Source organism: Chlamydotis macqueenii, chromosome 14 (genome assembly GCF_036417535.1).
Source record: "Chlamydotis macqueenii isolate bChlMac1 chromosome 14, bChlMac1.mat, whole genome shotgun sequence".
Classification (NCBI taxonomy): Eukaryota; Metazoa; Chordata; class Aves; order Otidiformes; family Otididae; genus Chlamydotis; species Chlamydotis macqueenii.
In genome coordinates this window covers 8454912-8481389 of record NC_141569.1, presented here as the reverse complement: position 1 = coordinate 8481389, position 26478 = coordinate 8454912, and the positions used below count along the sequence as shown (strand labels likewise).

Here is a 26478-nt window from a genome sequence, read left to right as displayed (position 1 = left end):
CGAGGGAACAACATTGACACTTGATCCTGGAGCACTAGCAAGGGAAGCAGATCTTGTCCTAAGGGTGGAAACTCGCTTCTCAAACAATTTAGACAAACAGGTAATGGCATATCTCTGCAGGCTTGAAGTAAAGGACATTGTCATGAAGCAGCAGCTTTACAAATACGGATTTTGAGAGGAACCTGCACATCCCTCTCAGCACTGTTTCAGGTGGATGCGCAAGACAAAATGTGGAGACTTGGCCATTGGCATGACAGAGTGGGAATACTTCTGTCTTTGGAAAGGGTTGGGATTTTGTTTTAAGCTTGCAAAGTAATTACAAAGCCCCAGCAATTGCTTAAGGTAAGGCAGTAACATTGGAAGCGGTGGCTGAACCTGCAGTTCAGCGATCGCAGGGTGAACAGTTAGCTGTGCCAATACAGAGGGGCTGAGTCCCAGTAAATCCCTGTCCCTTCTCCTAGCAGTGACCCTGAGGCCATCATCACCCATGCCCTGTGGGTGTGGATGCTCCTGGCCGCAGCCTGCGAGTCCCAGTTGTGGGTGTGTGGTTCCCGCTCTGCCCCAGCCGGGATCCTGCACAAGGCTTGGGAGAGGCGTGTGCTTGGTGGCAGGGCTCCAGACCCTGCCTGCTGCTCTCCAGCCAGTAAATATTTTCTGCTCAGTGCAGATTTTCAGCTCACTGGGAGTACGCTGGAAGTATCGTTCCTTACTGTGCCAGAATTCATCCTTATCGGAGCTGTTTGGGTTTTGTTTTGTTTTTTTAAGCTTTCCCCTGCACTTGCTGTGGGAACATGGTGGGAATGGATGTAATGTAAAAATAAAGTATGTACACAGTCTGCTTTGTGAGCTGTAATCAGTTTGGCTGCTCCTGGGAGGGGTGGGAATGTTTGGCCCAGGAAGCACTGGGCTGTTTTTGTGCTGTGCTGATGGTCCCGCAGGGCTCCTTCAGAGCCAGCGTCCCGGCCCCCAGCTCCCCGACGGCTCGGCGATGTTCCCAGCCATTGAACAGCCTCCAGGAGAACACCCCTCTCCCCAGACCCACGCAATCATCACCTTAAATTTCACTAGGGCAAGGGCTGTTTTCGGAAAGCTGCCGTACAGCTGCAGAGCTCTGGTGTGCCTGTGGGGAGCTGACCCCCCGCAGCCACGCTGCTCCCCCAGCACTGGGGTGAGCACAAGTGCGGATGCTCCCAGAACTGCTCTTCTCTGGGGCTGCTCTGGTGATCGGTCAAACATGAATTCTCACTTTTTGCCTGTTTCCATAAAGTTTGTAGGAGCCCAGTTCTCCTGGAGAGCCCCTCTGGCCCGGGTGTGGGGCTGGAGTCAGCCAGAAGGCTCAAGGCGTAGCAGGTGCCCCTGTCCTGCCCCAGGTTTCCTACAAAACCGGATGAAAACTTCCTGTGGCCTTTGCCAGGGTGCCAGTCAGATCAGCCTGGGAAGTCACAGTGGTTTCCTCAGACGCTAACAGTGTTGGGAAGAAAAAGACCTTAAGCTTATTCCAAACCTGCCCCACGGCAGCTGTGCTGGGGCTCCAGGGTTTTGGGATGGGTGCAATAGAGGCCAGGGACGAAAGGATGCTTGGAAATACAGCGGTCCTGCTGGGCAATTCAAGGTGTGACTGGGGAAGTAGCAGTTACTGGTGATTTTGTGCCCGGATCCGTGGCGTGTTGGAGGCAGCGAGAGCCTGACCTAGTTCGGCAGCATGGGGAGAGGCAGCGCAGGGAAGCTCCTGCCAGGCAGATGGAAAATATGTCTGCTGCAAGGCCGAGCCGAGCTCACCCGGGGTCCCAGACAGCTCTGCTGGAGAACATGTTTGGCAGCACGCTTTCTTAAATCAATAAACTGCCTGTTCACAGTGGAACACAGCAGCCCTGAGACTCAGCTCTCAGTTCTTTTTTTTTTTTTTTTTTTTTTTTCCAGCTAGATATTGCAGGGAAGCGTTACAAGAGAGCGTGTCCTGTCTGTGCTGCGTTTTAGCACAAGCCTCCTGCCGTGACTGACGCGCTTTTCACCATCGATCACGGGGAAGGTGGCTCGGGCTGCTGCCCGCCTCGCAGATCCCCGCTGGGATCTGGGGGTGCGAGTCCCCACGGTCGATGGGCTGCTGGGGCCTGCTGTGGCGCTGCCTTCTCGGCAGAGACGCCGTCCTGCCCGCGCCAGCCCGGGGGGTGCTGCCTCACCGGGGCTGGGCACTGCTCCTGGCTGGCGTGGTCCTGTCCCCCTGCAGTCCCCAGCACAAAGCACTGGGGCTTTACATCCTTGTTGGGGAACACGTGGCGAGGGAAACGTGCATCATCCAGCACCTAAGGGTAAAAACTGTCACTGGAGTGCCGCCATCTCCAGCGCAGGGGCCAGTGCCTGAAGGTGAGCGATGGCCGGCCCCTGCCCTGGGACAGCGTCCCAGCCAGGAAGGATTTTCCCGTGTTTGCTTTGTGAGCGCTAGTGCCTTTTACCGTTACAGGCACCGACCTTGCAGCAATGACTTTGTAACTAAATAAAATGACTCAGCAAACGCCAAAATAGCTGCAGTTCACCCAGAGGCTGGCGGCAGCCTAAAATAACAGCCTTACTGCGCTGGGCAATGGCAATGAAAGTGCACCTCTCTTCAAAGATAAGCGTAGGTGCTTTGGGGGTTTTTTGCGAGACAGTAATGGGAGGAAAAAGACGTTTTTCTACCTAACAGGCCTCCTGGCTTAGCATGGACTGGTGACTTGAGTAATTTTTATTGCTTTGCCTAAAAGGAATTTGGAAGTCTATGAGCCGTCTTCAGAGAGTGATTGTCCCTCTCCAAAAGCCCCCATAAAAATGAGTCAAATCTCTGTTTAAACTTAAAAGATGCCCTTGAGACAATTAGCTCTGTTTAGGAACTGCAGTCCTGACCCATTAAGATAAAAATAAATAGAGCTTATTTTAGGAAGAGGGAAGTGGGAACTGGCCCAAGCACCGGCGAGCCACAGCAAGCACAGTGCAGATGTGTTAGGCTGGGTTTTTTTTTGTCTCATGCACCTTCCAATTCAAAGTGAAATTCAGCAGTCTTTGACAATTGGCTCCTGCCTAGGTATCTAATAACATAGTTAGACAAGAAAAGACTCTTCTGAAAATGCCTTGTATTTCCCAAAATAGAAAAATCTCCAGCCCCACTTCTGGAGTCTGTAGCAGCAGCAGCAATCCCAGTACCTGGGGACACGGGCAGCATTTGCCCAAGCCAGGAAAGCCAAATGTGACAAATGTCACTTACCCGTGTCACGGAACAGTGCCTCTGTCCTCCAGGGCAAAGCAGCAGGCCCAGAGATGAGTGAAAAATTACTTGTGTGCATGTGAGCAGTCAGTGATGGTCTGTGCAGACAGTAATAGCTACAGGTAAAAGCCCCTCTCCTGCTGCTGCTTTACAAGTGGAGCATTTTGCACTAGAGCTGGCTTTTCTGTTCTCAGAGAATTGATAATGTGCTAAAAATGGTCTTTCAGCTATTTCTAAAATAGTGAGAAAATGTCAGTATATCAGCAGAATTTACTGTGGGGCTGTGCTGCCTCTCTGGTGTTAAAACCTGCAGCCCAGCGCTTTTGCTTCTGCGTGTGCCCAGCGTGAGGCTTGTAAAAGCAGGAAGGGAGAGCTGAGCAAATCCAGAAGCCAGCTGAAGGCACCATTTTCCTCCCCCAGCTGTCTCATGCAGGCATAACCCCGTCCCAACCAGGGTGTGCGGAACCAGGAGCAATGCCAGTGTGAGGAAACTCCTTCCCCCCTGCTGCCCTAACAGCCGCCTTGCTAACAGGACACTACAGCGGGGCCACTTCAACCCCAGGCCTTGCGCTCCAGCACCCGCTTCCCCCGTGCACCGTTAGTGTACGGCATCGCAGCTTGTCAGTAGAGAGGAGCAATGGGTTAAACCTGTGCTGTGAGGAGGTGTTGGAGCCAAATTTGTGGTTCTTAGCTTTATATCAAAAATCAAGAACAAATGCATGTGCAGATGTGCTAAGGAAGTAAATGCATCTGAAAAACTGTCCCACTCTTCGGAGATGCGGTAGATTATAGAGCAACGGGCCAAGGACTGTGCGCGGATCCAGATGCAGTGCCAATGAGTGGCTGGGTGGAGGCTGTTTCTAAAATGCTTTGGAATTAGTGGACTTGCTTTTAAGACTTTGTAGCTTAGGAATTTTGGGTTTGCTAATCTATCCACTGAGCAAGGTTTTTTTTAGGCAAAATGAATTTTTTCTCTGTTCCACTGAGGTCTGAAATGCATTTTGCAGGAGCAAAAATCATCACTATCTACCATCCCAGTGGGTTTCTCTAAGAGACGTGAGCAAATTTGTTTCATGTAAAATAACTAGTTTAAGTTAGAGTGGTATTTCTGTCTCTTCCCTTGTTGCATAAAGGGAAGACAACAAAACAATTAGGAGTTGCCTGCACATTGTTCAGGCCACAGTGTTTTGGCCTGACTGGAGTAATTAAAGTTATACCCCAAAGCGGCATGGAAAACAGCAGTTATTGGGTTGCACTAGGCACTAGTGGGCACAGAGAATTCTGTCCTCTGTTTTTCTTTTTCCTAAAAGTTGAACTCCATCCATTTCATCCTTTACTAGCTAGCTGGCGTTCTTGCTTTTTTTTCTGATCCCCCAAACAAACAATTACGCCTGTGTAGAACAGTGCATCCCTTTCAGTAACCCACTCAGGAAAGCCATAAAGATCCAATTACAAAGAAATGTGAAGACAGTAAAAACTGCCTTGTGGCATGCCTTGACAGATAACACAGAATACTAAACTTTTCAACAAAAAATAAATGAGAATGTTTTAATCTACATGTTTTAAAAATGCAAATGTCTTCAAATCAGCTGGCTAGTGCAGAGTTTGCAGACCGAGTACGGCTCAGCTAACCAGTGCTTAACAGGATAAAAAAACTTTGAGGCAATTGAAACAATTGTTGAAAAGAGAGTTAAGAAAATTATTTTTGAGCTTTGTCAAGGGCAAGATCCAGCTACTCTGACTGTGCTGGGAGTGTCTGTCATGTATTATGATTTGAGAATTTGAACAGTCAGTGTTACCAGGCTAAGGAATTTCCTCTCGCCTCCTCTTCTTTGTGCATGCAAGAAATAGGAGTTCTCAACTTCAACTGCCTCTGCTAGAGTAGGCTCACTTTCATTCTGTGTTCATTTGTTGTCCAAGCTAGCCTACAAACTTGTTTCAAGCACATTTTAGAAAGGGAAAATTCTTCTTGTGCAGTACGAAGCAGTCTTTGGATATGCAGTCATATTGCATGCCAAATCCAAGAGGAAGCAGATGGAGGAAAATTAATCCTCATGATCAGATCCACAATGTTCTCTAACATTTAACCTTTATGGTATAAATAGGACAGCACTTTTTAAGCTTTATTTGTTCTTTAACGGTTGAGAGTGATCCAGAGGAAATCTACTCTGCGTCATTCACAAGCTCAAGGAACAGTATTTTGAATAAAACACTACTAATTCCTTTTTCCCCTGGAGGTGCCTTTCTGCTTCAGCAGAGGACACCGGCCTGTCTCCTCCCAGGCTCTCTCTCAGCAGAGCAAGACAGGGCATGCTGGAAAGTAACGTACAGTCATTGAAAAGAAAATCCATCCACATGAGCATGCTTAAAGTGGAATACAGTATGTTTGTTTATAATAAACTTATCTCTCTGTAGCACTGAACATGTTACAGTGGCCTCTAAAATACATGCACCTTGAATTCTCTCCCCATTTTTTCTCTCTTGAATGTAAGAAAAATACTCACTAAAAAGAGTTTAAATCTGAACTTTACAGGCTGCCTAGACTGGTGAATTATTTGGTATTCATTCTAAATCGCTCTTTTCACTTTATTTCTGAATTGCCTCCTTTACTCTATCAAGAATCCAGTCTCTGGCTACTTTCAGAAAGGTGTCTAAATAGCTCCAGGGAAATGATAACGTGGACCCTTCTGACATCTCTTCCCTCAAACTGAACTTGGCACTGACTGAGACAACAGCGGTTGGTATCTCTGCAGCTGGAGGTATGCTGGCCAAAACCTCAGATGTTATAGCCCTGAGAAGAGTAATAGTTTACAGCTAAGCTAATTCAGAACAGCCATCCAAGGAGAGGTCATACCACAGGATCTCTGGAACACAGTAAATACCAAACCTAAAATTTTGGTAATCAATGAGAATATCACAGATTGCACTACATTGCAGTATTTCCGTTATTAGCATTTCTGTATGGTAAATTAAAACGCTCAATCCTCAAAGCAGCCGTGGAATCATACACATGACACTTCAGTGCCTGTTTGTTGTACGTAATTACTTGTGGAAAAGAGCGGTTTTCCCTTGAAATTATCCGTAACCTAGAAAGGTCAAGGCATGAGCTGATGTGGAAGCTTAGAGAACGTGAGTCACTAATACAGTGGAAGGAAAACTATATCCCTAATATTTTTCCACCTCTCACTGTCTAAATCCACATTGTTTGTGAAAAAATAAAAGTAATTTCTGCAAAAGCTGGTTTCTACTGTTTAAAGTCTTTCCTTCCTGCTATTTGGTTATATTAACAACTCCACCTCCAGATCTCTGATCTCAGTAGTTGGCTGTATTTTTTTGGAAGTGCTAGGAAGATTTTAAAATTGTTTTATAAAATAGAAGTCCACAGTCAGCTGTGTAAGCTTTATAAAATAAAGTCTGTATTTAGAATTAGCATTTCTGTAACAAAAATAAAGGGGAAGCACACTTGGAGAAAACCCAATAAAAACCAGAAACCAGCTTTACAAGTGGAAATTACAGGCATAACATACTGTTTGATTTTCTTCCAGTAACTCAACTTCCTTCATTGTTTATAGAGTGGAAATCGCAATCAGTTTCTTAATTTTAAGAAAAGCCAGGATTACAGAGTCTTCCTCATCATACCATTAATATAACCCCATTAAATATGGCTATAAAAGCCATGTTTAATAAGACAGTTTAAGCCGTAACAGAAATAATTCTCAAGCTTGCCAACTCTAAAGTCATGCTGTGAGGTTTTTCACCCATTCCTTCAACTTTTAATAGTTAAAGGGGAAAATTCCCAGTTTAAGGACTAATATTGCCAAACACAAAGCAGATGCTGCTTCACATTACCACAAGATATTAGAGCCTGACACTTGGTGCTACACCACGTAACAGGATTCTGGAAGTTGTAAGGGCAAAATGAATAGTGTTATCAAACAGAAAAGCAAAGAACTCAGATTTTTGCAACTGAAATTTATATCTTAACATCTGCAGAAACACAATTAGAATTTAAAAGCTCTACAGTCAGCTTCTCCTAGCCTCTTCATTCAAAAGGCTGGACAGCATTAAATACATTTACATTAATTTAACCAAAATTATACAAAGCAATGATGTTCCAAAATACTTACTAAAAAGTGACCAAAAAAGAAACTATTTCTCCTTTTAAAACGTGATAGGCAACTCCCTTTACAAATAAGGTTTCCGTAGCTGTATCCAATTTTTTTCAACAACTTTTTTTCCAAGCGACACTTGCTGACCATTTGTTTTGAGCAGTCAGTTCTACGGAACGTATCATGACTTTATGCATACATCAGTTGGCCAAAACTAGAATTCCAGCCAGTATCAGATCTTTTATCTTCCAATAAAGAATTTATAGAGTAGGTGTATGTATTTTACATATACATATAATATTATATATATGTATGTGTATATATATTTGTGACTGTATATGTACACATACACACACACAGAATTGCTGTAAGTATTGGACTTTTCACATCTGTTGAAAGAAGTTTTCACCAACTTCTTTGGTGCAAAGAAAGGTCTCTGCTATTTCTGGCACCTATTTGACACGTGGAAGGCAAGCAAGTGCCTACAGCTTTGTAAGCAAATATGAAAAAAGTCTCGTGTATTGGAATGATTTTCACCGTGCCTACTGTCCAAGAAAAGAGGCCATGGGATCATCAGGTCTCTGACGTTTCATTCTGTAGGCTTCCATTTCCTCTTCTGTTGGCTCCCTGGTTTCATGTAGGCTGTTGTACGGTCTTTTCCTCTCATCTAACTGCATGATTTCTTTAACATGGAGAAGACGAGCTTCTTCTGCATTTAGTGCCTGAAGTGCAAGCAAAGAGGGGGGAAAAAACCCCACAATGAAAGTTAAGCAAAAAAAGCAATGTAAGTTTGTATTAGATTCTGGTACAACGAACAAGTAGCAGGCAAAACGGGGGGATACACAATGAACATCTGTCTGCCCCACCTTCAGCACATTTTATGCTCATTTTTTTTAGTGTTTAACATCAAATGATGGTAAAATGGTATTCAGCAAGCAAGCTACTCTAATCTCTTTCCAACTGCCAAAATCAAGAAAGAAACTCACTGGCTTTACCTAAAATGTAAGCATGTGATCTTAGGGATTTGGGTTTGGTTGTTGGTTTGGTTTTTTCCTCCAGTCAGGGTGTATTTTTTTTTTTTCCAATGTTTTTTGAAATAGGTGTTATCCCATTCCTCAAAGTACTACCGTTGCTCCTTCTTGCTACTGAAAAGAAGTTCCATTTGTACAATGCTTTCATCAACCATAGCTGAACATTAGTTTCACACTGAATACCCAGAGGCAGGCTGCTGTGCCTGTGGAAGGGCTCTTCAGCAGCAGCCAGTAGATAGCTTGGCGGACAGATTTACTGCATCAATTGTGAGACAGGGCCCAAGTCCAGGATAAAAAGTGCTAAGTTAAGCTTTCACAGTGCCTCTGATCTCTCATCTTTCTTCAACACCCAAATCATTGTGTTCTGCAATATCTTTTGTAGATCTACAGCTGTAATAGGTGCCTAGAAAGGAAGTGTTCTAAATCTTCTAAACTAAGTCTTCCAAAAATAAATATTTATTGCATATTTGCCTGAGAAACAGGGAATGTACTTTAGAACATCTAACAGAATTTTAAATTTAATTCAAAATTAGCATCAAAAAACATCCCACAGGATGGCACAAGAACTGCATTTACAGGCTTCATATAACTGACATTGTTGTAAAACATATTTCAAGTTCTTTTTGCCACAAAGCCACTGAAGAATATAGTGCACCTTTTTAAGTTTTTCTTGCTTCTTTTTCTCTTCACCCTCACTATCCGAATTTGAGCTCTTCTTATGCTTCTTCTTTTTCTTCTCTTTCTGTTTCTCTTGGTGGATCTGTAAGGTGGAAAACCAGTTATAGTTAAGATTCAACTTGCAAACATTAGTAATGTTCAAGCCGTTAAATTCCATGCATCTATTAATGCTATTTGAGAGCTTAGTTTTCAATAGAGATGTTAATGGTCTAATAATGCAGTCTAATAATTTTCAGACTCATTATGACTTACCTAATTTTGTACTTACACATATCTTTCCATCTCTTAAAATGCTGAGGAAAAATATCTGCCTTCCTGAGAAAGGGAAACAACTTACCTCCATCAGTGTTTTGGGTTTTGTCATGCTTTCTTCCTCCCTGGGTTGCTCTTCCAGTAAGCTTGCTTCAGCGTTCTGTGCAATGGAGAAGAGGAAGGATACCTATTTACTAAGCACATTTGAAAGGGGAAGGGCAAACCCCCCCCCCCCCCCCCCCCCCAACCAAAACCCTCCAAAAAATCAAAGCAGTCTAAAACTTAGATAGGAAGAGGAATGCTTTTTAGCTCTTTCCAAATGACTAAATAAGACAATACTTACAGCAATTTCTTTCCCAGCTTCTCCTGTACAGTATGAGTACTTGACAAATGAGTGGCAGCATTTGTAACCCCACTTGCCTTCTTTCCAATATGAGCCCCAAATGCACTGCAAGAGAACGCACCGTAACAGTTATGTCCACAATGATAACTCCTGTAAGAGGCAGGCTGCAATTTATTCTTGAGGTCACATCCTGATTAGTAAAGTTATAAGAAATTCTTTTTCAATTTCACATTAACCTTACAGGTAGTTTCAAAAAAGAGAAAAGCAACAGGATGTGGTCAACTCATATTCAAAGTTGAAGGGAAATACAGTAACTTCCCCTCCAGTTTAAGATTGCCATCGCAACTCCTCAAACTCACATTGCAACCATGACAACTTGAAATTCATCCTTAGAAAAGGGAGAGTGTCACATTTGAGTCAGGAGAAATTTATTTACTGTATTAATTATGTTGTACTGTATCTTATCATACCTCATTCCCTTCCAATAGGAAGGAATCTCATTTTTAAATAATTTTTACACAGGCTAGGGCTTACTGTATGGTTGTTGATCTTTACATCCTCTTCATATTTAGAGCAAGCAACAGCTTTCTCTTGTCCTTTGATGACTGTTCCATGTCTAGAGTACTCCACATAGTCTTCTGTTTGAGCTAAGAGCAGTTCAGCTGGTGGGGCATCTAGATGTTCTTGTCCTCCATACTAAAATGTATATAGAAACGACATGTAAGAGTTTGCAAAAACCCCCACCTTTTATGTCATTAGTATCTCAAAATTTTCACCTTCAGTACCTTCTGAAGAAAACACAAAAGAAGTGGATGGGAGACAGTTTAATCGCTAGTGAATAGTTAAGAGACAAATACATCTCCTCCTATGGCCACTGTGGTGTTTTTGGGGTTTTATTTATTTGTTGTTTGTTTTGGTTTTTTGGGGGTTTCTTTTTTTTTTTTAATGCCTGGAGGGTTACAACAGTGATATTCCTCACTCAAAGCAGGAAAACTTTTCAGACCAAAAGAAAAGGCTCTGGTATAACCAGAGCAGTACCTCCTGTCCCATTCCAAACTTCAATGTTGACAAGGTTAAAATCTAAGCGGATTATTTAGTTCTTTATCAGTTGTTTAAGAAACTAGTAGCAAAATATAAAATAAGCATTTATCTAGAAGACTGCACCCAAAACTTGAGTCTGAAAACTCTGCTTTTCACATTTAAGAGAAAATAAAAATTTAAAAATAATTCTGGGAGACAGTTACTTGGGTATTTTACAAAAGATACCACTTCTAAACAGCAAAAGAATTTTTTCAAGCACTTGTATTATTAAAAAAAAAAAAAAAAAAAAATCTAAATTCCCACTCCTCCTACATAATGCCGTCAGATTTTTCACTGGAGAAATTCTGACAGTTAAGGGAAGAGCTCCCAGTAATATAAAGACATACCAGCAGATCTTCAAAAGGTTCCTATATTAAATAACATAATCCAATTGATGAGATAGTGTGTACAGATATTAAAATATTTTTATAAATCTAAGCTGCTGAGAACAGCTGGTGCATTTTTACATAGCATTAGTAATCTTACTTGTTCCCCAAGACGCAGACTTCAAACTCAACAGAATTCTTATTAAATAAAACCAAATTCTATTACCTTCTCTAGGATGCTTTCTTTCTGCTGTGCCTTGAAATCTTCTTTTTTCACTTTGAAGGATTTATAAAGTAGCTCTAATTTTGTAGGGTCTGCTTGAAGATGAACTTCAGAGCCTTTGTCGTAAGCCTCCCAAGCAAACACTGTGTATAGAAGAGGTTTCACTCAGTATTTATTCTAAAACTGACACATGCGTTCAAATTATGATCTTTAATTCTGTAGTAATTTGAAAGAAAGCCTCAATCTAAAAAGATTTATTTCTCTTTTGCCAGAAAGAAGTATTGTTTAAGTCCATTTCCTTAAAAAAAAAACCAAACCCACTTACACTGAGTCTGTGCCATTGAAATGGTGTCTCCAGTGTAGCGAACAAAATTGTCACCTGCATAACCAACTCTGCAAGGAAAGAACAATATGATTCTTAGCATTCAAGTAACGTGATTTCCCTTAAAATGCAATCATAGAACACCAGCAGCAAAGCTAAAATTCTCCTTTGTGCCCTGAGAGTTAAGAGTAGAGGGAGAGGAAGGAGCATTCAACTCAATACATGAAATGGAAGCCTAGGCTCCCCATAGAGTCATGACAGTATTAGATGGCAACTCAGAACACTGGCTGCCTATGTTTATACAGAAACTTCTTACGCCACAGACCTGGAGCTTTGTCTGGGACACCAAGCACCATGAGACAAGCTTGGATCTAACGGCACAATAAGTGATTCTCATCTTTTGGATTTGTGAATCTCTCCTCTCGCCCAGATCCAGTGTATTTCACTGGGTTAAAGCCTGGTAATAGCTTTACTGCTCTCAGTTACCTTTTGCACACCCTTGAAGAGATTCACAATGAGTATATGAAACAAGTTGGAAATAAAAAAAAATGTTAACAGTTCAATTTTCCACTCTTTTCATCTCTCTCTCTAAAAAATTTAATCTGTAAAATTATGGCAGAAACACAGATTCAACAAAGGTCAAATTATGACTCTGGAGAGAACTGAAAGCATCTGGATCTTAAAAAAAAGCCCAACAAACTGACAGGCATTATTCTACCTGGGGGCAAGGAGAGGTGGAAAGATCATTATTTGCTAGCATTTAGCCACTGCCATTGTATTTCAGGCAGTGAGCTAATCCAATTACTGTACTCTAAATAAATGTTTCTACTCACAGCCTGTCTGTATGTCCACAGCACTACACAGGTCACGGCAGGGGCACAGCTGAAGTGCTTGACTCAGGTTTTAAGTGAGACAGCCTTACGTGCAAAAAGCCAGCCTATGGTATTCTTTAATTAAAGCTGTCTATCTAGACAAAGCCAAAGCTTTTTTTTTTCATAGTCTTTTCTATGCAGACTCCATTAATATGAGGAGCTTTGGCTCCTAATTCAGGCATTTAGTTAGGTACCACAGATACTCCCTGCTAGTCTCCAGTGCTGAATGCCTACCAACAAACAAGGGATTAAGTTTAAGATTTGGTTACTAAAACACTTTAAATAAACATCATCACTGTTTACAAGCATCACCTCTAGATACAGCAGAGTGTTTTAATCCTTGTATAGATCATTAAACAAAATGGTAGTGCACATATCCCTGAAGGTTAAGGGCCAGTATTACTAAAATATCACTTTTATATACTAGAACTAAGTGTTGCTAAATAAAACAATTTTTCTGTGTTTACTACTAGTTCTATCCATAACTGACTAAAGATTAATTAGTAAAATGACATACAGATCAAAGAAAATACAAAACTATTAATCTCATTTTTAGCAGAGTTTTGTTGGCTACACAAGCATGACCCTCTTAACTTACTCATCTGGATTCTTCCCTGTGTTGGCATAAGGGTTCTCCCTCATCGCTCTTGTTTTGGGATCATAATAAGCAGAGTTTGGATCTAGATTCCTCAAGTACTAGTGAAAGAAAAGAGCATACAAGATATTAGATATTTATGATTTTTAAAAAAGTTACTATAGTATCCCCCCATTTTAAAAAGGTGTATCTGTGTAAAATGACGACCTTGACAAAGTCATAACACAAGTGGCAATAGAACTGAGAACAGACTTTAACCCTCAAACTCCAACACCCACGCACAAACTCATTAATAACTGAGCATACAATTTTTTGAAATTAACTCTCGTCAATACAAAAGAACACCTGTAAAGAATTCTCTACTCACTTTTGCAATATCTTCCCGAATACGTAAATTTCGAACGGTGATACGTCTTTTAGAGTCAAAGTTCTGCCCAGGCATATCAATGTCATCTGCGTATTTATCTTCATCTTCATCTTCACTGTTGTGATCTCTTTCCTGAGAAGAAATGAAAAATTTCTAAATAAAAGAGGATAGTCACTCTAGAGACAACTATAAGAAACTGATTTTAGTGGTTTCACTAAAAACTCTGCAATCCCTGTAGCTAAAAGTTAGCATCATTTACTTGGGCTTAAGAGTGCTGTCATGCTAATCTAACATTCATCAGTTTTCAGCAATACTCTTGTTAAAGGATTTCCACTTCCTCATATGGGAACAGTTACAAAAACATAACTGTGATAACATTATGAAAACAGTTATCTTGGGCAGAGTATACCGTGTATTAAAAACTAGTTATTTGCTTGCATCTCTAAGGTTTGACAACACACAGGAGTTAAAACAAAATCAAAACCCCCTCTATGAAATCCAACAACCTCTGCTCAAAAGAACAGGCAGCCAGTGGCATGAACCCAACATTGCTGAAACCCTTTTGCTACCCTTGCTTCACTGTTCCACTAACTACAGGTGCTTTCTTCAGCCCATGTTGCGATGCAGTACGTAATCATCTTACTGTCTGTGAATTTGGTTCCTCTTCTCCCCACTGGTGTCTTGGGGAGTTCTGCAGCAAACAAAGAGCACATCAGCAGAGAAGACAAGATAGTAGAGAGAGGAAAGACGGCAGGGAGATAAAGAGCAATCAAGGCAGAACTTTGATGCTGAATGCAAAACACAAATTTACCTGTGACACAAAATGCACAAAGACTGCTGTATTTTGAGTATTCTAGGAAAGAGCTTGTAAGTGCCTCTATACAAATGCATGTTGGAGACCTTTTCACTGTATTTCCAACTAAATTTCCAAGCCTTTGCAAGAACAGCCAATTCTAGAACTGTCATTGTTATTTAGAGCTTGCTATACCTTTGAACACCAGTGGTTTAAACTAAAATATTTCATATCATGCAAATATAACCAAGATTCAACTCTGAAAGCTCAAAAAAAAAAATTAAGAAAAGATGCATACGCAAGTATTTAGTTAGGATTGACAGGAATACTGAGCATGAATCAGAAGCCATAATTTAATCTGGAGAAACATAGCCAGAACTTATTTTTTAACTTGCTTAGCCTCTAACTTGAGAATACTTGCAGCTGTAAAGATGAAAACAACTGCGAGTTCTGGAAGACTGGCCAGCAAATTGGCCAGCACTGACTATGCAAATTGACATCACTCTTGGTCCCCTCCATCAGAGACAGTTTTTATGTTTCAAACAGACTTTCCTTCTTTCAGCTCCATTTTGTAAGGACCAAGTCTCTGAAGCTAATAATGTTGACCTGTGATGAAAACGGCCATCGAAAAGAGAAGGAATCTTTTCCTACTGGGAAGGCCAGAACGCTGCAGTTTGTGCTGGGTTGGAGATTAAGTTCACGCTGCCATCTAGTGACAAAATGCAGCGAGACTGCCTCTGGAAAATGGAGGCCCAATCGTATGCAGCCTTTTGCTTGGCGTTTTCTTTCTTACCATATTGATTAAAAAAACCTACTTCTGACCAGTAGCAGACTCTACATTTTCCTCATTTTATAAACTTAGAATACCATCAGAAATGTCTTTTAAAATTAGAATTTTATAAGAAGAGCTTGTAGAAGTTAGTGACAGATGCAAACTCTGCAGTTACAAGCCAGAGGGAAATACACACGCTCAGCCTTCAAATAACCAGAGACACTGCAAACAGTCATAGCACTGAAGAACAAACAAGTTTGCTTCTAAAAGACAGAAAATACCTTCCTATTCCAACTTATACTAAGCATTACTAAAACAATCCACAGTCACATCATAGTGTTTGACCTCAACATCTGTCAGATGTAACAATCTTTAAATACAACAAAACGTTTCAGTACATAAAGAAAGCTACTACATGGCATACAAGTTTTTCTGACCAAAAATTTCACGTCGCTAATTTTAGCAAGAATAATAATCACACAGAATTTTTGCCCACAATGGAAAAACAAAGTAACTCTCGTCCGAAAGAAAATGCTTCAAATTTTTGAATGTGACACAGAACATGCTGGTGCTAGCAAAGTCTATATATTACTAAAGAGTATAAAAACCCATAGCAGACCTTGTATAGAGAATAAAAACAGAGAGTAGAAGTAATTATTGCATTTTATTCAGCCTAAACAAAAATAAATTAGAGTTTATTTTGCTTACCACTTGCTCCAGCTTTCCTGATGCTAACTCTTCCTGAAGCTTCTGGGCTTTCAATGTACGTTTGGCCTGCGTATCATGAAAATGCATTTGTTTTAATATTTATTTTTAATAGCAAATATGTAGTAATACTTATCATAAGCATATCTGGTGGCTGCTGTCATTTAAAACGTATTCCTTATTACAAAAAAAAAAAAAAAAAGATGTTTTAATTCTCTAGACGCTTGTAAAAAATCAGCAGCCTAGAGCGTCTCTCCTCTGCTCCTATGCTTTCCCATACTGTTTTTTAAGCTTCAAGGAAAGGAAGCTATATGTACACTAACCATTTTACTACTTTATATTACACTGTTAAATAAAACAGGTTACTAGAGCTTATGAAGCTACACAATTACTACAAGCATCCTAATTTAAGAAACAGCTTATTTTAACAGTGATTAAGAACAAGTATGTTTTATTATTGCGCCCTCATAATCTAGTCAGGAACTTCAGTGCTTAAGGTACTTCATGACTGATGCTGCAAGCATTTGTGGTTCATCCAGGAAGCACCAAAGTCTAGCATCTCAAGTGAGATTCTAAAGCAGCATGTAGTGAATTTTTGTATGTGTTGGACATCACAGAACCACAGAACAGTTGATGTTGGAGGTACCTCTGGAGACCATCAAGGACAATCCCGCTGATCAAAGCAGGCTTGCCTGCAACAGGTTGCCCAGGACCATGTCTGGGCAGGTTTTCATTACTCCAGGAACGGAGACTTCCCAGCCTTACTGGGCAAGCTGTTCAACTGTTTGATCACCCTTACAGTAGAACATTTTTTTTTCTTAGGTTCAAACAGAATTTCTTGTATTTCAATTTGTGCCCACTGCTTCTGGTCCTTTCACTGGATACTACTGAGAAGAATCATAGAATCATAGAATAGTTAGAGTTGGAAGGGACCTTCAACGGTCATCTAGTCCAACCCCCCTGCAAGAAGCAGGGACATCTCTGACTAGATCAGGTTGCTCAGAGCCCCATCCAGCCTGGCCTTGAACGATTCCAGGGATGGGGCCTCCACCACCTCTCTGGGCAACCTGTTCCAGTGCTCTACAACTCTCATTGTAAAAAATTTTTTTCTAATATCTAATCTAAACCTACCTCCTTCTAATTTAAACCCATTACCCCTTGTTCTATCGCAACAGGCCCTACTGAACAGCTTCTCCCCATCTTTCCTGTAGGCCCCTTGAGGTATTGGAAGACCGCTATCAGGTCTCCCCGGAGCCTCCTCTTCTCCAGGCTGAACAGCCCCAACCACCTGATTAGATCACAGTTAGCGTTAGCTTTGCTCTGCATTATAGGAAAATACTGAGGACCAGGCACTGAAGGGAGTCAGTTAGGCAGCTAATTACTTTTTGGAACTGGCCTAACATCCAGCCAAGGCAGTGACCTACTTTTTTTTTTTCCTTCTAAAAAGTTAATAGTGTCCACGTGGATTTGGTGCACACAGACAGAAAGTTACCGGCAACAGCAAGGTGCCTATCTGCACAGAGACATGTACAAATAGTTCATTGTTCCACCATGGTAACAAAAAGGATTTGTAAGTAAAATGACACGAATGAGGTCACAAACCATATATAGATTTATCAGCTCTAATACAGCTAGATAATACATTTCTTTCTTGCCTGCAATTCAGTTTGCATCTTGGGTAATAAATTGTAAGGCTTGTCTATTAAAAACTAAGCCACCTGGAGAGACACTTCATTTACTGTGCAGACCCATACTCAGTTGCCAGTTCTGATCTGAATTTTCAGTTTAAGCAAAGTTTGCTATCAAACACAGAATCCACCTCACTTTTTCACTGAGTACAGTACAAGGTCTAATACTAACAGTGCACAAGCCAAGCCACAGGCTGAAATTTTCCCCAGTAAACCACAGCACCTACATACCAAATCAACCTTGGAATATTCCTCTACAATCTTCATGTGCTCTTCTGGGTTATACCCGTTCCAACGATCTCGCTTTCCATCATAATCAAACATCAGCTGAGGCTGCACGTGTTCATCTGGTGCAATATTCATGCCTGTGTATTTTGCTCCAACTTTCCTGGGTCTCTGAAAGGACAAAATGGTTGGATCAGTCCATTAGATTAAAATATGTTACTCACTCAGATGTCCCTTTTAAACCACTATCAATCGAGCTCCTCTAAAGCCAGTTAAATTCCGTACTACAAGCCTGTGAATTGTACAAAAATGCAAGCAGTTCATTTCTGTCTTTTAAAGTCGTGCAACTTACTCCAAACTCCATCAATTTCTAACTCTATTTTCCACATTTAAGGAAGCAATTAAAACAGAGTTTCTGGGGATGGCTTCTAGCTGACATGAAACAGAAAGACAGGCACAGCAGCACTTGAGTTAAAGCAAATCAACCTGAAGAGCTAAATATTTTCACCTATTATTGCAGCACTTAATCACAAACAGAATTGATGAGCAAAACCCTGAATAGGAGAATTTTTCTCTTAATTTTTCCTACATAACAATTTCTTTAGAAATTTTCAAGCCACCTTTCAATTCTTGTAACCTTTTTTTAAAGCAGCTTTTTGAAAAATAGTAATTTTTATCTATAGCTAGCTATTTTTCACTAAGATTAGAATTCACATTGTTTTCAAAACAATTAAAACATCAACAAAAGTAAAGTTTACCTCCATGCAGTCCTTCTTTTTGTGTGTCAGTGCACCACAGTTCTCACAAGCTCCTTTACGATATCTAGTTGCTACAGCATGCTAAGCAACAAAAAAAAGAGAGTGTTGTACAAACTTGTGGCAAGACTCACACACGTGTCCCCAGTAACTAATTCACTTTTGCAATACAACTAATGTGTGCGTGGTCTACCCAAACCCAGAATAAATATTTTTATTATTATCAAATACTGCAACTTGCTTGCTGAATAAGAATTTCCAGCTCCTGTCTCCCTCAAAAACATGTAACCAGAAATTATTTCCTTATAGAATCAACCAAATCTTTACTTTATAACAAAAACATTTTGCATACCTCTTGAACTCCTCGTTTGTACCAATCTCCTGAGGAGCTATACTGTTTCTGCTTCTCTGGCTGCGGTCTCTGATGCTTCAGTGTAGGTCTTTTAGAAGGGTCTATGTACCACGGTACTGAGGATATGTACTGAGGAATATGAGGATTGATATCTCTGTAAAAGATGTTGCGTAATAAATACACGGCATAGGAAAAAAAACCCACAACAACTTAGCCTAACAAATAACTCTCACATTAAATTTCAGCACTTGTGGAGTGATAATAAAATAATGGTTACAATACACTGCAAGATAACCTCTAGTTTAACTGGATACACTCAGACTTTCATTGAGATGTTGTTGCCATCTAAATCACCTAAACTCCTGACTCCAAAACAAATACCTTGTTCTCTGCAGTGTTACCAAGCACAAAAATTGTAACACTTCTCTCCTCAGAAGCAATGAGCCTTACAGAAGCAAGGGAGAGGGAACAGATAAGGTACACAGCAGAGTTCCCCACTGTTATATTTTGGTCATTTTAAAAATACCACTGGTAAGCAGCCACACGGATAGCACTTTTTAGCAGCACCATCGGTAGACCTCAGGAGATAAACACCGAACCTATACTTTTTTTTGAAAACATGTTTTCTGAAGATGACTGGAATCTTAAAAGGAAATTCACCAAGTTCAACTATTTACTTCTACAACGACGCACGTATCACCCTCATGATTATTCTGTAATCACCACAGGAAAACAGACATTTTTAAACAACAGCTTTAGAGTTACCATAGCTTTAATAAAACTTACTTTCCTTCTTCATCCACCTCAGCTGGTGCATTTCCCAGCTTTCTTTGTTCTTCTAATTCCTTCTTTTTCCTCCAGTCTTCCCTTGTCATCTTCTTCGGTTCCTCCAGGCTCACGTCATTTGATCCTCCTGAGGGAGTGGCATTTGTTACCGTCCCTGATGCCATTTTGCTTTTTCCTCTGCAACAGAAAAAAAAAAAAACAACAGTTTTAGAGATCAATACCATTTGACACATGGTTCTTCAACATGGCTTTGTATTATTCAGTTAAACCAGTAACGCTGTATTATGCATCCTTAACGTACATCTTTCCACAAAAAAAAAAAAAAAAGCACCAGTGCTGAAAAAAACCCCGATCTTATTAATGTTCCTCTTCGCTAATCAATGTGACACACGATGGGGACGAGCGGCAGCTCTGCACACAGCGCCAGAACAACGCTATCGGGCCTTCCCCGCCCCCGTGGAGGGGGACGCGGACTCACCCACTGCCGCCCCGGGCGGACAGGGCCCGCGGAGACGCCGGGGCTGCCGGAAGGCCCCGCCGCGGCCCCGCGCAACCCTGGGCCTACGTCTACCCCGAAGGCGACGCAAGAGAGCGACTGCGAGGGAGCAGCGCCCTACCGGGCCCAGGCCCGGCCCGCAGACACTTCCTCGGAGCCCAAAGCGTGTGCTCGGCGACCACCCCCCGCCCGGGGAGCCGATCCCCGCCACCCCCCCCGGACACCCCGTACCTCTGCCGCCCCTGTTTACCGGCCAGGCCGCACCGCCGCCCCACAATGCACCGCGGCCAACCCTCCAGCTACGCCCCGCCCGGGATTTCCGCCGCCAGGGGCGGGCCCCACGCCGTCACCATAGCAACGCGGCGGCGGGGCCTGCGGGGCGGTCCCAGGCTGACCCCGGAACGCAGGGGCCGGAGCCGCGGGGGGAGCCGGTGAGGCGGCGCGCAGGCGACGCTGCTGAGCCAATCGGCTGCTGAGCGTTAGTCGAAGCAGCCAATGGGCGGCGCGGAGGCGGTTTAAAGCGTTTCGGCGGTGTGACCCGGGGCGAGTCTGGGTCGCGGCCTTGTCGGTGCCGCTGTCGTGCCTTAGCGCTCGGGGCTGCCGGCGGCCCTCGGGGTGAGCCCTCGGCTGGGTGAGTGTGGGGAGGCGGCTGGCGTTACCCGCTCAGAGGCGGGATCTGCCCCGGGTGCAGGAGGGGGCTCCTGGGGCTGTGGCCGGAAGACGGCTTAATTAAGGGGAGTGCTGGCACCTGTGCCTGTGAGTCTGGCTTTGACTTTTGTGCGTGAGCTTTTGACTTCAAACTATACGATTTAAAAGCAGCTTTTTCTGCAGGCTCCTCTGGAGTGAGGAATTGCTTGCCCACCACTTGCTTAATGGCAGTGCTGAGTTCCGGGTGGGAGCTGCCTGGGTGCTCCTAACAGTGTGAGGGAGTGCTCTGGCCTGTTGTCTCAGATGGGCCTTCACAGTAGTGAAGTGATCTATCTGTATAGTGTCCTCGAATGGCTTCTTTTTCTAGTGAAAAAATGTCCCTGTTAGTAAAATAACTGGCATTGCTCTTGGCTGCTCAAGTGCTACAAGCTGAACTAAGGGCTGGATTGCTAGGCTTAGGTGATGTCCTCTTTTCTTGTACTGAGGAAACAGTAAAACGCTACGAAGAAGTGACAGCAAACCAAAGGCGCTACATTTCTCTGTGTAGGATTGCTAGTGAGATCTTGCTACTTCCCCAAACTCACACAAGCTCCTTTGGGACCACGAGCCTACTGTGTGCACTAATAATGCTTTCAAACATAAGGGTCCATAGCGAAGCTACTATGAAATGGTGTGAAGTGTATGTTTGTTCCCCTCCTCTAGGGACTAGCATGTGGCAGCTAGGTTGTCTTTAATGTAGTTTGTTTAGAAAGTGTGCTGTAGTGGAAGAAATGACAAGAATTGTTTCTTCTTTTTCTTGTATAGACTTCCCAGAGTGGTCTCATCAACCTGAAGATGGCAACGTTAATCTTCATTGATAAGGAGAATGGTGAAGTTGATGCTACTAAGAGTCAGCTAAGACTGCCTTCAGGATCTTGTGCGTATCTGCTGTCCTAAGCCAGTAGAGGATCAAGTGAAGTGCATAAGTCATGCTTTGATGTTCACTGTTTCGAACAGTAATAGATTTCTATTCTTATCTAATAAATTCTGCTAGCCTGTCAATTACTATAAGAATGAAAATAACTCTGGGCTTTTGTTGTTGATGGGGCTTATGCTCCTCACTTACAAATGGTGAGTAATGATGTTTTGAATGATGCCTAGTTTTCCAGCATGTGCACTTACTGAAGCAAGCTTTAGGGTTGATATGGTACTAAAGTTTGCTTTTTTTCTTCCCACTGCCCCTTTCCAGCAAAAATCTTATCTGAAAGAACCCAAGTTAACACTCCACTTCCTAAAAAAACACTCAGTACATCTCCAGTCACACCTCGCTCTGTCAGAAAGGCTCTTGGAAATGTGAATAGAACTGCAGGAGTCATGAGCAAGACAGAGAAGATGAGACAGAAAAGTCAGCCTTGCATTGCAAACAAAGTAGGTACAACACCATCCTTGGTGGCGGGGAGGGGAAGGGAATGCATAGTTTACCTCCGGTTGTGGCTTAACCCTGGCGGCAGTTAAGCACCACACAGCTGCTTGCTCACTCCTGCCTCAGTGGAATGGGGGAGAGAATCAGAAGGGTAAAAGTGAGAACTCATGGGTTGACATTAAGACAATTTAGTAATTAAAAAAATCTCAAAGAAAACCAGAACCAATGTCTCACCACCAGCTGGCTGATGAGTTGCCAGTACCCGAGTGATGGCAACCCTGGCAAGCTTCCCCACCAGTTTTCATTGCCTAACATGCTATATGGTATGGAATATCCCTTTGGTCAGCTGTCCTGGCTGTGTCCCCTCCCAACTTCTTGTGCACCCCCAGGCTACTCACTGGTGGGACGGTGAGAAACAGAAAAGGCCTTGATGCTGTGTAAGCAGTGTTTGGCAATAGCTAAACCAGCCGTGTGTTATCAACACTGTTTTCATCATGAATCCAAAACATGGCATTGTATGAGCTACGAGGAAGAAAAATAACTCTGTCCTAGCCAAAACCAGTACACCTTCATAGGCACAAGGAGTACAACAGCTTAGGGGGTACCTAATGGCAAAGAAGTGACTCTAGAGAAAACAGCCTGAGTTACTGTCTTGTTCACCTGTTAAGTATCGGGAGTTTAATATTGTGAGTCTAAATGTTCTAGTGCAGTGATTTGTTGCCACTGTGTATAGTACTGCACTGCATAAACTCAGCTGAAGCATTTGTCAATTTCCAGTTTATTTATGTTAAAGGTATTAGAATTTGGGTACAACTGAGGACTGTAAGGCATTCTTGGCTGTAGACTTGTATAGCACAGGAAAGCCACTGCAAAGGTACTACAATGGGAAACTACAGTAGCTCAAATAATGTGATTTTCTCTTTTTAAGACTAATGAAAAGACTGCTGGAGTAGAAACCTGTGATTCAGTGGCTGAAGAAGACTGGCCAGAAATAGAAAATATGTTTCCTTTTGACCCTCGAGGTAAGAACTATTGATGTAATTATTAAAGTAAACAATCAGGCTTTCATGAGTGTTGACATTCTTGTAAGATTTTGGCCAAGCTGTTGTGGCAAACAAACTAGCATTGCATCTCTCAGGAGTCCTTTCTTAAACATGTGGGTACTTGCTACTTCTGAAACACCATCTCATTCTTGTTTAAATATTTCTAACTGCAACAGCTGTGCTCCAGATACGTAGCAGTCTGAGTCCATTATTATGGTAGCAGGAAACTAGTTCCAAATAACCATGCTATAGCCCCTTAATTCACTAAATGGCAGCTAGTAGACCAGTATTCAAAGCAATACTTAAGCAGTTCTGAAGAACAGACTTCTCTTAAGAGTGTATGCCAAGATGGCAATTTGTAAGAGATTCCTACTGCTGTAGGCTGTAATAGTTGAAGGTGAAACTTCTAAAGCTGTTCTTAGAATATCTGCAATGGGCTGTGCTATCTCAGTCCTTCAAAGTGTGTCCTTAAACCATCCAGTTCATGTGGAAGTGAGTGTGCAAAAACTACTGTACCAAAGAATGCTTCAGTGCCGCTGAAACGTGTGTGCTGTGCTTGATGAAGTTGACTTAGTATAGTGATTGGAAAGAAATTACTAAAAGCTCCTGCTTGACATTAGCTGTTATGTTATGCAGCCCAGTCTTTTGGTAAGTGTTAGTATATAGGATTTTATGGACAACTAAAGTGTAACTGCACATAAATACCCCATAAGAGGTGACTGAATCGTGTTATTTTGGAACTGCTCCTGCTTCATTTAATCTAGAAGAATTTGTAGTTCCCAGGCTACCGTAACATTCTTACTAAACTAAAGTGTATCTTTCTCAAACAGACTTTGAGAGTTTTGATCTTCCTGAAGAGCTCAAAATAAGCAATATCGACTTGCATGGTGTTCCCCTCATGATATTTGAAAGGACATATGACAGATGTGTGAACATGGTTCCTTCACCTGTGAAGGTCGAAGAGACTTCATGGGACTCCAGTAAGTGGAAGCTTTGCACGAGTGTCAGTATGTACAGTGCTCATTAGTGGTCTGAGAGGGAAGATAGTTGACTGCATTAGTGAACTGCCATTGCTGTCCTAACTACCAGAATAGTGCACTAGTATTAAACAGCTTTTGGTGAATAGTCAAGTTGCATCTAACTGGTCAACCCTGCTAGTACAGGTAGTGGTCTTCAAGTGGTGTTGCTGAGCGATCTCTTGCAGTGCATTGCATTTCTAACTGATCAGGTAGGTGGAATTGGTTTATGCAATCAAAGAATATTTCCCTTAGTCATTCAGGATGCTTATGCTAATCCACTGGGAGTTTGCCTGTGTTAGAGAGCATAAATTCTGAGTTTCATGAGAAACTGATTTGCTCTATTTCTAACTTTCAGAGCTGCTACAATCAACAGCTGACTTCCTTGCTACCCTGGATGAGATCATTGTTGACATGCCACCTCCTAATTATGACCTTTAATGCATATTCTGAAGCTTCTATTGAGTTCAAAGTTCTAGCTCTGTATTTTAATAAAGGCTAATCTAACCTGTATAATACTGGACTTGTCTATTTTCAGTAGACCCAAGATGTAGGTAGTGAAGTAGTGCTTTGAAAAGGAGACTATCTGACAAGCAATTAAATCAAGCCTGGATAAGCTTCTAAGCAAGACTAAATTCACTGTTGTGAACTATATCTAGGAGTTAGTACCTGCTGATTTGATCATGGTGGGTTAAGAGGCCATTCTGACCTCAATGCTTACATAACTTTATCCTTTACCCATTAAACATGCAAAGGTTTAAAATTAATCTGTACATCTAGTGTAAATTAAGTACTAGAGCGAGTACTCTCCTGGCATTTTTCCTGTCTTGAACTTGTTTGCTCTTCACAGATCTTGTCTAAGATGGTATATGTTGGAGTCTTATGCAACTGTAGACTACTTTTAATTGTCAAAACTTTGTGGCTCTCGCTGCTGGGTACTGTCTGTGTTCTGTGAGGAAAGGCTGGTGGAATCCCATCCTTCAAATCATAAGTTTGCAGGTTCAGTGATCTTTTCTCTTGCATTGTGATGGCCTCAACCCCAGTTCTTTATCACATAAGAAGGCAGTTGTAGAGGTGGTCAGCCTTCACTTTAAACTGCTTTTATAGTTCCTGGGCAGTACTTTGATCTAGTCAGAACACAGCAGCCTTTCTGTTCGATGACAGGCACCACATTGCGACTCATGTCAAGGATGAGCTAAAAGCTGAAGGCAGCTCAGGCTGGGGCAATACCAGCTTTTCAGCTCACATTTAACAGTAGTGTCTGAAGTAACAAGAAATATGCTGTAATGATTGCAAGTTGACTAAAAGATGAAAACACTCTAGCTAAGTAACGGAGTTAATTTGGTGTGGGTCACTGCTGTATCCCACAGTTCTGCTTCTTGGAGATATGCCATGACTGCGACCTGACTGGATGTGAAGATAAGATATGAACATGTAACCATACTTGTTTTGTGCCACTATTTCTAGGAAAACTGAAAATGCGGGCAACAAAGGATCCCTTGTGTTTTCCAGTAGGTTGTCTGGTTTGCAGGTATTGAAAGGAATGCATTTCTCCTCCTGTGCTGACATAAATAATGAACGCTTATTTTAGCCTTGAAATGGGGAACAGGCAGAGCAGCGAATACCTATTTTTCACTGTTTTGTAGTTTTGGACGTTTCCTCAACACGTTTCCCATCCTTAATGGTTTTTTACTCATCAGGAGGTAGATGGGCCTTTTGGGAATTGTCCTTTTGCAAATTTTGACCTTCAGTCTGTTAGGACTAGAAATTTGCTGTTTCTGAATTATCAGACATCTGATGAAGTGAAAACAGACATTCATTGTTTCTTCCTCAAACTTGCCAGGGTATCAGCCAAGGTGTTAAATTGTAAGGAATTATACAATAACTGGTCTTTACTTTATCTCCGGTTTCTTGTTTGAAATTTTGGTTTGAAATTTTAAAAACTTCAGAGGAAACTAAATAGAAAAAATGAGTAAGGAAATTCTAAATAGAGATTTCAGAGTTTGGCAGATCCTCAATTGCATTTTAATAGTTTGTGATTCTGAGGTAACTTGGCTATCTCAGCTGAGGTGGAAGTCTGATGGGTATAGTCTACCAGCCATAGGAGTTAAGCCATACTAACTATAAAAGAAAGTGACAAAATGCATGTTTCTTTGACTTCGTGTATTTACCAGTTTAAACGAGCTGGGAGGAAACAGTCCAACCCCAATTTTACAGAAAAAGGCCTGTAATGAAGGCATTGAAACTGGTTACACAGTGCCATCATGTGGCCACTTGTTATGCAGCCACAGAGGTAAAAATAGTCATTGGTATGCAAAACACCGGGTAATGTGAGATGGGATACCATAGAGATATGACACT

The 26478-nt window shown here is 41.9% G+C and overlaps 2 protein-coding genes across 8 annotated transcripts; one reads left to right on the top strand and one right to left on the bottom strand.

Moving 5' to 3' along the window:
* Positions 1–80: 80 nt before the first annotated feature.
* On the top strand, positions 81–24633 carry PTTG1 (PTTG1 regulator of sister chromatid separation, securin). Of its 5 annotated transcripts, none has more exons than XM_086759032.1 (6): positions 81–100; positions 21461–21572; positions 21885–22063; positions 22987–23080; positions 23932–24081; positions 24476–24633. In XM_086759032.1, exons 2-6 carry the CDS (start codon positions 21491–21493, stop codon positions 24556–24558), a joined length of 588 nt encoding a protein of 195 aa, XP_086615158.1. In that variant the 5' UTR covers positions 81–100; positions 21461–21490; the 3' UTR covers positions 24559–24633. The 5 variants fall into 5 exon arrangements, with proteins under 5 accessions (XP_086615158.1, XP_086615157.1, XP_086615155.1 ...); XM_086759031.1 differs by lacking the exon at positions 81–100 and adding an exon at positions 322–342; XM_086759029.1 differs by lacking the exon at positions 81–100 and adding an exon at positions 20434–20623.
* SLU7 (spliceosome associated SLU7) lies at positions 6633–20296 on the bottom strand. Of its 3 annotated transcripts, none has more exons than XM_086758912.1 (16): positions 20259–20296; positions 19513–19689; positions 18727–18880; positions 18378–18458; positions 17626–17790; positions 15710–15775; positions 14080–14127; positions 13437–13568; positions 13073–13170; positions 11606–11673; positions 11284–11423; positions 10186–10347; positions 9652–9756; positions 9394–9468; positions 9034–9138; positions 6633–8069 (listed from the first exon to the last, which is right to left on the bottom strand). In XM_086758912.1, exons 2-16 carry the CDS (start codon positions 19674–19676, stop codon positions 7890–7892), a joined length of 1743 nt encoding a protein of 580 aa, XP_086615038.1. In that variant the 5' UTR covers positions 19677–19689; positions 20259–20296; the 3' UTR covers positions 6633–7889. The 3 variants fall into 3 exon arrangements, with proteins under 3 accessions (XP_086615038.1, XP_086615039.1, XP_086615040.1); XM_086758913.1 differs by having other exon boundaries at positions 20240–20259; XM_086758914.1 differs by lacking the exon at positions 14080–14127.
* Positions 24634–26478: the final 1845 nt, after the last annotated feature.

Coding starts and splice junctions, on each gene's coding strand:
- PTTG1 (XM_086759032.1), top strand. CDS start 21,491: ATGGCAACGTTAATCTTCATTGATAAGGAGAATGGTGAAGTTGATGCT. Junction 21,573..21,884: donor AAGACTGCCTTCAGGATCTT/GTGCGTATCTGC, acceptor GCCCCTTTCCAG/CAAAAATCTTATCTGAAAGA. Junction 23,081..23,931: donor GTTTCCTTTTGACCCTCGAG/GTAAGAACTATT, acceptor TTTCTCAAACAG/ACTTTGAGAGTTTTGATCTT.
- SLU7 (XM_086758912.1), bottom strand. CDS start 19,676: ATGGCATCAGGGACGGTAACAAATGCCACTCCCTCAGGAGGATCAAAT. Junction 18,459..18,726: donor ACAAACGAGGAGTTCAAGAG/GTATGCAAAATG, acceptor TTTGTTGCTTAG/CATGCTGTAGCAACTAGATA. Junction 15,776..17,625: donor AATATTCCAAGGTTGATTTG/GTATGTAGGTGC, acceptor CATGATACGCAG/GCCAAACGTACATTGAAAGC.